Source organism: Bison bison, unplaced genomic scaffold (assembly GCF_000754665.1).
Source record: "Bison bison bison isolate TAMUID 2011002044 unplaced genomic scaffold, Bison_UMD1.0 scf7180017864304, whole genome shotgun sequence".
NCBI classification, from domain to species: Eukaryota; Metazoa; Chordata; class Mammalia; order Artiodactyla; family Bovidae; genus Bison; species Bison bison.
Window position 1 is genome coordinate 15,532,704 of NW_011494876.1, and position 9,818 is coordinate 15,542,521.

Genomic DNA, 9,818 nt, shown 5'->3' on the forward strand with positions numbered 1-9,818 from the left:
AGGGCGCACAGATCTGGGTCCAGCCTGCCCAGGAAGTAGCCCTAAGTGGGTGGGATAAAAAAACCTGGGTCTGGGGAGGTGGTGAGGCATTTTCCATGGGGGTCTCAGGGACTTGCCAACCACCTGAGCTCCTTGTGGTGGCCCCAGGACCAGGACCTTCATCCTACGTCATCTGGCCCACACCCTCAATAGACAGTGGGCATAGGGATGAGGAAAGAGACCCTCCTTCCAGGGCAAGTCCAAAGGCCAACTCCGCAGGAGAGGCCCCCAGGGCCTGGGCACCGAATCCTGGCTGTTTGTTTCCACCTGGAGCCGCTCACAGCCACACGGCCCCTCTGCCTGCTGGGGCTGTGTTTCCAAGGGCAGGGCCTGGCTTTCTTCTCTGTTCTTACCCACAAAACATGGCTATGCCATCAGTACTGGCTAAACTGATGATAGGCAACTGGGACACTGTGGGCTTAATTTCTTGGTTGGGGCGAGGTGGGGGGAAGCTAACACCCAAGCCATGGTCAGGAATAGCAGGAGCTTAGAGCTAAGTCCGAGGTTCTCAGGTCCTCCGTGCTCATGGCTGGGTCCAGGGCTAGGCGGGGCCAGCTTGCTCCGCCTCACCCCACCTCCCAGCCCCACATGGCTCTCCTGGGAAGGTTCCCCGAGGTGAATGTTAGCTTTTCTAGCAGCTCTCTGTCCCCCACTCCACCCTGGCTTGTCTCTCCCACTAGTCCAGCCTGAGCTCTGCTAGTGGTGGTAGGCAAGGAGGGGTAGCCCAGAGCCTCCCACCCTCACCCAGCCCCGCCCCACCCTGGGGCTCACGAGGTCCAATCCTCCAGGTTCAGGAAGGTCTGTATGACAAGGGGCAGCTCGGACTTGATGATGTACAGGTAGCTGGACATGGCTGTGGGGAGAAGGGCAGGTCAGCCAAACCCGCTAGCTTTCAGCCTGCGCACTGCCCACTGTCGCCCCGTCCATCAGCTTCACCTCCGATGTTCTGCAGTGTGATGGCCAGGGCAGCCGCCAGCTTTCCTGGGGTCCCAAAGGCGCGGTAGCCCAGCTGCTCATAGGCACGGATGCCTGTGGGGGCAGGGAACCAGGACAGTCAGAAGAGCTCTCCCCAGCCCACTCCTCCCTGCTACAGGCAAATTTGGGGCTCACCCACGATCCCTGAGGACTTGAGTAGCAGATGAATGGAGTAGCTGGACAGCAAGGCGACGGCTGTCAACAGGAACCTGGGGAAGGTGGATAAAAAGAGACTACTAGGGCTCCCCTGGCAAGCAGGGGATGATGAGCTCTGGGGAGGGGCTGAATGTTCGGGGTCCGCAACCCAGGTGTCTGGACCCCCAACATATGTGGATGCAAACTTGACAGTCCCCAGGGGTGGCGAACACCACCCAGGTTGACCCAGGGTGGTCAGGACTCAAAAGAGACCCTCTGAGCACCACCTCTCACTGATATCTCGGAACAAACATATTTTCCATTTAGGCTGCAGGGCAGAACTCCCAGGTAAGGACACGTATACCCACATACGGCCTGGCCACTGGATTCATCCATCACGTGTTAAATGTGGTAGGACAGACTCAGGCCTGTTTGGCTGGCCCCGTGTCATGATCTCAGCAGGTTTACCAGGAAATGAGGTATATTTGTCTGGCCGGGGCTGCTTTTTTTTTTTTTTTCCAGCTATGGTTTGGGGTGAGTATAAGTGCCCACCCACTGCAGCCTGGGTCTTGGGATAGGAAACTGACAGGTCCTGGGAGGTCAGGGTTGGTGGCCTGTTTGGGGCTCCTGTCTTTAGAAAGTTTGCTGAGGACACTCACAGGAAAAGGATGATGCCCGTGTTGGCCATGGCATAGGCGAGCCCCAGGATGCCGCTGCCCATGATGGCGTTGCTGAGGTTGAACACAGACATCCCGAATGACGTCTTCCCCTCGAACTGCAGGCACCAGAGTGAGACGGGAGGGTGGGGTGAGTCAGTGAGGTGCAGAGGGCAAGCCAACGTTCCCTCCCTCACTGTCCCTCGGCCTCCCGGCGCACCTCATCACTGCTCCCATGCCCCTGAGCCCCTAACTGCAACCCCTGCTCACGTCGGTGAAGTGTGGCTCCTTGCTGGGGCTTTTTGGTAGGAAGCCTTCGCCCTCAACACAGCTCCGTCCAGGCCCCTCGACCCTGCAGGCACAGGTCAGGGCACGCAGCTCAGCTCTAGACTCTTGCCCGCACCCCACCAACCCTGCCCTGCCATGTGCCACGATGGGGTCCGGCGCTCACCTCTGGCCGCCAGCTGTGGGGGTGGCGACTGGGAGGAGACCCTCCAAGTGCTTGCCATTGGGCACCAACTCCACCATCTCCGTCTGCAGAGGTGCCTCCATGGCTCTGGGACCACCGCCACAGGAACACCAGCCCGCACGCTGACGCTGTCGGACGTCTACACAGCAGAGAGTCCTGGTTATCCCCGCTCCTTGGGCTCGCGGCCCAGACTCCCACGGGAAGGCTGCTCTCTAGCACACCTCCCAGTTCACAGAGGACAGACTCGCTCGCGTCTGCCTGCTGTGTCCCTGGAAGCTGCCATTGCGGGGCAGAGCTCGCACCCCTGAGCCCTCCAGGCCACCCTGAGGGGACACCTCAGCCAGTACCCAGCACTTCACCCTCCCCCCACTGCCGCATAGACGTAGCGGCCCAGGCACGTCTTTTGGGGGTCTTGCTTTCACCATCTGTGAAGTAAGGGTCAGCTGCAGGACCTGACTTGCCACAGCCCGAGGGTGCTGAGTCCCAGGCCTCCAGGCCCCTCTCTAGGGGTGGGCCCTAGACTGACTCCCCCGCCATGACACTAATACCCGGAGACGGTTTCCTGTGCCCTATGTGCCAGGGGCCTCCTAGCCAACCTAGAATGGCACTGCCCGACGGCTGGAGGCCTCGGGACAGGGCGAGGGCTGTGGGCTCTGTTCCCAGCCGCCCGGCGGGCTTTGCTGGCAGCCAGAACAAAAGGTCCTCTGTGGGCTGAGAGCTGGCGCTGGGAACGGCAGGCGCAGAGACTACCCCCCCGGAGTCAGGAGGCCTGAGGCGGTGCTGGGTGGCTGGACACCTGGGCCCTGCCCGCTCGGCTGCAAAGTGCCCTCGTGGCCTTCCAGGAAATGGGAGCCCCCAGAGCCCAGTTTTCTGGGCCACACAGACCTCACCCTCCACACAGCCCTGGCCTCAGGGCCATGTTCTTTCAAGCCTCTCCTCCCCTGCTGGGGAAGCCCCCACCCTCAGGTGCCCACCCTTTGAGCAGACTCCCCACCTCCTGGAGCCCCAGGTCAGGAACTCAGGGCCTTGGCCAGCTGTAGATGGGCCTGGACCACTGGATCAGTCTTCTCTTCCCTGTGCTCTGCTGGACCTCAAAGGGATCCCCTCCTCCCCCTGCCCAACTCTGCCCGTTGCCCAGACAACTTACTGGCTCCTCTCCCATCACTGGGGCTGGGAGCCACCTACCCCATGTCTAGAAGGTACCTGGGCATAGTGCCCCCAAGCATCTCTAAGGACATCCTGAAGGCCAGACAGAAGGCCAGGGCAGAGACCAGGGAGGCTGCAGCACTGCCAGGCAGGTCAGCCAGAGCCTAGTCTTGACTAGTCCCTCTGCCTGGGAACCCGGCATCCCGCTCCAAATCCCCCAGATCCTGACGGTGTCAAGTGCGTTCTTAAAGCTAGAGTACCAGGGGTCTCAGACTCAGCATTCAGGGCTGGGGTGGGGAGGGGAGGCTAAGCTCAGGACTCAAGCCTCAGGCCACAGGCCCTGGTGTCCTTGGGGCAGCAACCACATGGAGTTGCCCAAAGGACCTCTTTGTGATTGCCCACGCAGCCCCAAAGCAGAGTTCCCATCCTAGGTACCTCAGTCCTGAAGACCCCATACCTGGCACTCTTGGACCACTTACCCTGGCTCTCCTTCCTCTGATGCTGGCAGCTGTATCTTTCTCTCCTCCAGCCTGTCCACATAGGACCATGACAATTTGAGATCTCTTCTCAGGCCCTCTTCCCCTGGACCAGAGTCCCCCAGGTCGGCCTGTCCTCTTCATGCCCCTGCCCTGAGCCTCACTGAGAGCACCCCTCCAAGGACACCCACACCTGATCTCCAGAGTCACTCCAGAGTGCCCCCCGGCTCTCAGCTGGGGTTACCCTTGCCGGGCCTCCTGCCTTGGGCAGGCTGGGACAGGCCCTCAGGGTGTGCTGAGTCAGCAGATCGGACAAAACACTCTTCTCTGCCTTAATATTCTTCCCTAGCAGCCAAGCACTGCCTCCAGGGAGACCATAGCGCCTGGCACGGTCATGGCCAAGGTGCCCGAGGCCCTCGATTCAGGTTCCCCAACCCCTCGGCAGGACCTGAGGTCACAGGCTGGCCTGAGATCCCAGAGAGGACACAGAATACCCTTTCTCAAGTGGCTTCCAGTCTGGAAGGGACAAACTCCCCACCCCCCATCCCCTAACCGATGGCTCCTGCTGTAACGGAGCCACATAGTGCTGGGATTCAAAAAAGGAGAGAGAGAGAGGCATCAAGGAAGGCTTCCTGGAGGAAGAGGTGAGGGAGCCAGTTCTGAAATTCCAGCAAGAGCCCTCAAGGTGTGGAAACACGAAAGAGCAGCTCAAGCAACGTGCACAGCACGGATGGGCAAAGGCCTCGAGGCAGGCTGTGAGGATAGTATGAAGGTTCTGTGGCCATAGACAAGCCTGACAAGGGCCTTGAAGTTGAGGTCAAGGAGGCTGGATTTCAGTTAAGGCAGGACTAAGGGCTGGAGGTGGAGGCAGGGTAGAGATAGCACTGGCCTGACATGTGGACCCTGAACCATTCCCTGAGGCTGGCAGCCCATTTTTGACTGTTCCCATCTCTCAGGCCTGCCACGTCCCCAGGCCTCTTTGCTTCAGACATCTGGGTAGACTCAGGAGTTAGCCCTGCCTGAGGAAAGCAGCCAGGAGATTCTGAGCCACTGCAGGGAAAGCTCAGGGCGGACACTCTGGGTCTGCGGCCTGACCTGGCCCTGCCTCACGGTAGGATCATGGACAAACTATTCCTCACTCGGGACCTCAGTGTCCTCCTGCCCTCCGGGGGTTCTGTGAGGCTTGACCAAAAGTGGGGACAGAGTGAGGCGCCTCCCAGAGGACTTTGCCCCTAGAGCAGACCACAGGCCCCCAGAGAGGGGTCAGGCTCTTGGGTGGGGAGATCACGGCAGCCTTGAGCGGATCATCAGAACGGCAGCCGTCATGGGTGTAGCATGAGTTCAAGCAGTAAATCGATGGTACAGGCCACTGCCCTGGGGCCTGTTTGCTCTGTTGGGAGATAAGGGCTGAGGTGGAGGGGGGAGCCGGGGGCCAGAAGCCAAGTGGATCACACAGCAGGTAACGTCCGCCCACGCAGACATCACAGGGTGAGAATTCGTCAGGCACACCTCCTCGGCAGGCGTTGAGTTTGGCTAATTAAAGATTTCAAGATCCAGGAATCCAGGCCACCGTGGGGCCACTGCTTGCGTCAGCCGCTATGGGAAGCATGTCTCTCTGCCCTCATCCAGGTCCTGGGAGTCACCAGGGCTCTGAGCCCAGTTTTCCTCCCCTATGCGCAGGGACACAAGTGGGTCTGCAGCTCAGCTACAGGGAGAATCCACACTGTCCTTCTTCCCTCAGTCCTGTGGCTGCACGCGCTGGTGGAGGCACTGAACCCACGGGGCTGGCTGCCATGGCCCCCCGGTTCCTTGAGCCTGGACAGCCCCCACCTCAGCTCAGATCTCAGGGCAGAGGCAGCGGGCCTGGCTTAAGGCTCCACTGTGCTCATCCCTGGGGGCTCAGGGGTGACGGCTGCCTCCAGTTCTAGCTCATGGGTTCTTACAACTTCCCTCATTGGCTGAGAGATGCCCCTCCCAGCCTAGTGTCCACCTGCTTCTCCAGGCTTCAGAAGGAAAACAACCTCCTCAGACCAGACATTAGTCAACAGAGAAACTGGGTTTGCTGGACACGTGTGGACTGTACGCTCTCAAGGCACAGCCACGGCGATTGGTGCGAAGCCGACTGCTGAGGTCAGGGGTCTAGGGACAGGCCATGTGGGAGGATGTTTAGAACAGGAGAGGATGCTTAAAAAAAAAAAAGTACTTTGCCCCTCCTCAAGACGCACAACTCCAGGTTTTGACCTCAGCGGATCCAGTCGTCCATCTACTACTCCCTCACTGTCAACAACACTGAGTAAGTGACCAATGTGTGGCTAACCCCCGGCTGGAACTGAGGGGGTGGCAGACAGGAGGGGCCACATCCAGGGGAAGGCAAGTGGTGCAGAACAGCCATGTGCTGGCCACACCAACCCTCACCCGCTAGCTCCTTGGCCCCGTGCTTCCGTGTCTGGGTATCCGGAACCACCTAGGAGGATCTGAGGGCCCCTGCTGGGGCCGGAAGGTGGACTTCCCTGTGACAGGGTACACTTTCTAAACACTTAACAGATGCTTACCCTTGGGCCTATCCCCAGTCACCTAGGCCTCCCCTCTTGCCTAACCCTGAACCCTCCTTGCTCAGGTTGCCCCCCAACCCAGTGGAAGCTGTGGTCAGAATCTCTTGGCTCAAGACTCAGCCAGGGCCAGCAGCAGCCCCCTTCCCCCCACTGCCAGCCTGCTGAGAAGGACGTGCAGCCCGAGGCTCAGCTGAAGCAAAGGACAGGACATCACGTGCCTGCGGCCCCCCAAGAGGCAGGGGAGACCCCGAGCCAGCCAGCCCATCCTCCTCCCTGCTGACCCGGAATCCCCTGGAGGCGGCCAAATATTTGGACAGCCGGATTTCTGGCCCCAAAGAAAGCTGGAGCCGGGGCCTGGGGCAGCTCAGGACTCATTGGAGACCCTGATGGGGAGGGGTGGGCGGCAAAAGACAAGACAAGATCAGCCTGGAGGAGAGGCACCATCCAATGTCAGGAAGAAGCAGAGAGAGTTGGAGGAAGGGAAGAGAGAGGGAGAAAACACACGCACACATGATATCTGTGCTCATGCAAACAGATCCAGACCAAGAGACAGACAGAGGCGGGGGAGATTAAGAAACACAGATGGACCCAGAGGGACACAAGGGCGTCCCTGGTGGCTCAGATGGCAGAGAATCTGCCTGCAATGCAGGAGACCTGAGTTCAACTCCCGGGTCAGAAAGATGCCCTGGAGAAGGGAATGGCTACCCACCCAGTATTCTTACCTGGAGAATTCCATAGACCAAAGAGCCTGGTGGGCTACTGTCCATGGGGTCACAAAAGAGTCAGACATGACTGAGCGACTAACACACACACATACATACACACAGAGGGATACAAAAAGAAAAAAATACACAGAGAGACAGATGTGTAGGCATTCAGACAGGAAGACAGACAACCAGACAAGTGAGAGACGGATTGACAGAGGTGGCCAATCAGTTAGAGATAGCTAGATGTAGAAACAGACAGAGAGCCGGAATTACCAGACAGAGTGCCCCAGAAGGAGCAAGAAGTGGGCGGTGCCAGAGGCCCAGATGAGGGGCAGTAGGTCCAGTGGGACGCCACAGCATCTCTGGATTCTTATGAGGGCAGGTTATGCCCTCATTAGCCAGGTGGAGACATTCAGAGGATGGGGCCACAGGCCAGGACGAGCTAGAAAACTCAGAGCCCCCAAGTCCAGCACCCACGGCTTGTGTACCCGCACAATAGGAAAGCTACAAGAGAGAACCGTCAGTTGGAATGACCCCATCCTCAGCAGCCACGCACGTGTGTAGACGTGCCGGCTGAGAGGCTGTGTACAGGACGTGGCCCGCAGAGCGGAAATTCAAATCCAAGCCACCCCAGGCCACAGGCCGGAAAGCCCCTCCTGCCCTGCAGCTGGTCCTTCCCTTTGGCCCCCAGTAACCCTGCCTGGTCCTCTAAAGAGCCCCCACCCTGCATCAGTCTTCTTATCCAGAGTCAAAGTCCAGCCCTCCACCCACCTGACAGTGTGCAGGGGGCACACAGTAGGCACTCAGTAAATATGAAATGAACGAAATGGGTTCAAAGTCTTTGGCAAGCCTCCAGGCCATCTCACCTGCTCCAGGTGGCATCTGGTTCCCCAGCCATGTCTGCCTGAGAACATCCCCCTGCAGCGCCCCTCACCTAGTAGGGTACAGGCTGCAAACCCACCCCAGCTTTCTGTGTGCACAGATGCCACAACTGTACATTTCTTGCAGCCAACCATTCCCCTAAAACGGTTCCCGCCTCAAACTGAGTGCCTGCCCCCTACCCAGCCCAGACTTTCAGGGTGCGCTCAGTTCAGCTCCAAAAACTTTCCCTGCCCCAACCCAAGCACCATAAACCACCTGGTCTGTCCTACTGCACTTCAATTTCTCCATCTCTCCAGGGCTCCAAGGCTACTTGGGTTTCCCTGGTGGCTCAGTGGTAAAGAATCTGCCTGTCAACACAGGAGATGCGGGTTCAATCCCAGGGTCAGGAAGATCCCCTGGAGAAGGGTATGGCAACCCACTCCAGTATTCTTGCCTGGGAAATCCCATGGACGGAGGAGCCAAGCAGGCTACAGTCCATGGGGTTTCAAAAGAGTCAGACATGACTTAGCAACTAAACAACAACCACCAAGGCTACTTGCTAGGGAGCCTGCACTGGGACAGGAGCAACCAGCTCTCAAGATCTTGCCACTTGGAGCCTCATGGGGGGTGTCTGTGACATGGTCCCACAGAACCAGTACTGAACCAAAGGTGGATTGAAAAGCCAGTGAGGATAGGGCTCTATGAGCCCAGGCAGAATAAAGTTCCGAGACATACAGCTCAACCTCAAGGAGCCAGAGATTCTCCTTCCTGATTACAAGTATTCCAGGCCTCTTGGAGATGTGCCAGGTCTGGCCTCATCTACCCCTGATTTTCCCCACCTTTGGCTCTTCCTACAGGAAGCCTTCCATGATTGTGCAGAGCCTCCCCTTCTCAAAGTGGACCTGTCTTTGGATCCCACCAGCTTTCTATGCTCTGGACTGAGAACCTCTGAGGGATTTGCTTCCCTTCCAGAAGGAAGTGAGCCCCCATGCCAGACTGTGCATTAAAGACGAAGGGCTTCTTTCAGGGCCAGCCAGAGGCCCAAGGCAGTCGTGGAAGGAAGGACAGGACTGGCAGGCTGAAGGAAGGATGGGCCTGGGTCGAGGTGTCCCCTTCGGTGCGAAGAGCTTTCACGTAGTCCCCCTCAGACCTGTCCCGGAGCATATACCTGGACTCAAGGCTCAGGTGACTGTGGTGGGGGTGGGGAGGCGGGTGGAGAGGGTGACTTCCCATAAGCCCCTCCCCTGGACTCTCCACCGGGTGTAAACAAACGCACGCACTTGCTGTGGCCAATCGAAGGGGCCAGTTGGGCTAGGGCGGGCTCCTGCGAACCTAGTCCCAGTCCTTCCCCTCCGCCCCTGCGCCCGCTGCCAGCTCTCACACCTCGGTCCCAGTGCGCGTGGCGGGGAGGAGCGCAGACCAAGCCCCGCCTTCAGTCCGGGGAGCCACACTCGCCCAGTGCCCGCCGTGCCCGCTGGCGTGGCTGCAAATGGCATGGGCTCTGGGACCAACGTGTGTCCCGTAGCCCCTCAGGAAGCCTGGCCGGATCTGCCCTCAAGCCCCTGCCTAAGGCAGCAGGATAAATATACCCTGACGCCCGCCTTGCCAGCCAGGCCGATTTGCTTGTCAGGGCGCCCGACGGGGCAGCGCTCCAGGGCCTGCTCCCGGGCCCTCTTAGGCCCCCCTCTGGGACCCTCTCGAGCCCGTCCCCGTGGGCCGTGCCTCAGCAAGCCCACGGCGCGCCACCCCAGCCCCTGACAAGGCGTCCCGTGACCCTGGCTCAGGGTACCGCCGACCCCGCC

General features: G+C 59.3%; 1 protein-coding gene across 1 annotated transcript in view; it reads right to left on the bottom strand.

Moving 5' to 3' along the window:
- Positions 1 to 4,221, bottom strand: part of SLC38A3 (solute carrier family 38, member 3) — a 9,018-nt gene extending 4,797 nt beyond the window's left edge. Inside the window, exons 1-7 of the mRNA XM_010851831.1 lie at positions 3,900 to 4,221; positions 2,257 to 2,413; positions 2,076 to 2,157; positions 1,809 to 1,924; positions 1,150 to 1,223; positions 976 to 1,068; positions 811 to 892 (exon numbers count right to left, since the gene is read on the bottom strand). Coding sequence (XP_010850133.1) covers positions 811 to 892; positions 976 to 1,068; positions 1,150 to 1,223; positions 1,809 to 1,924; positions 2,076 to 2,157; positions 2,257 to 2,413; positions 3,900 to 3,960 — 665 coding nt within the window. The 5' untranslated portion in view covers positions 3,961 to 4,221. The remainder of the gene's footprint in view (positions 1 to 810; positions 893 to 975; positions 1,069 to 1,149; positions 1,224 to 1,808; positions 1,925 to 2,075; positions 2,158 to 2,256; positions 2,414 to 3,899) is intronic.
- Positions 4,222 to 9,818: the final 5,597 nt, after the last annotated feature.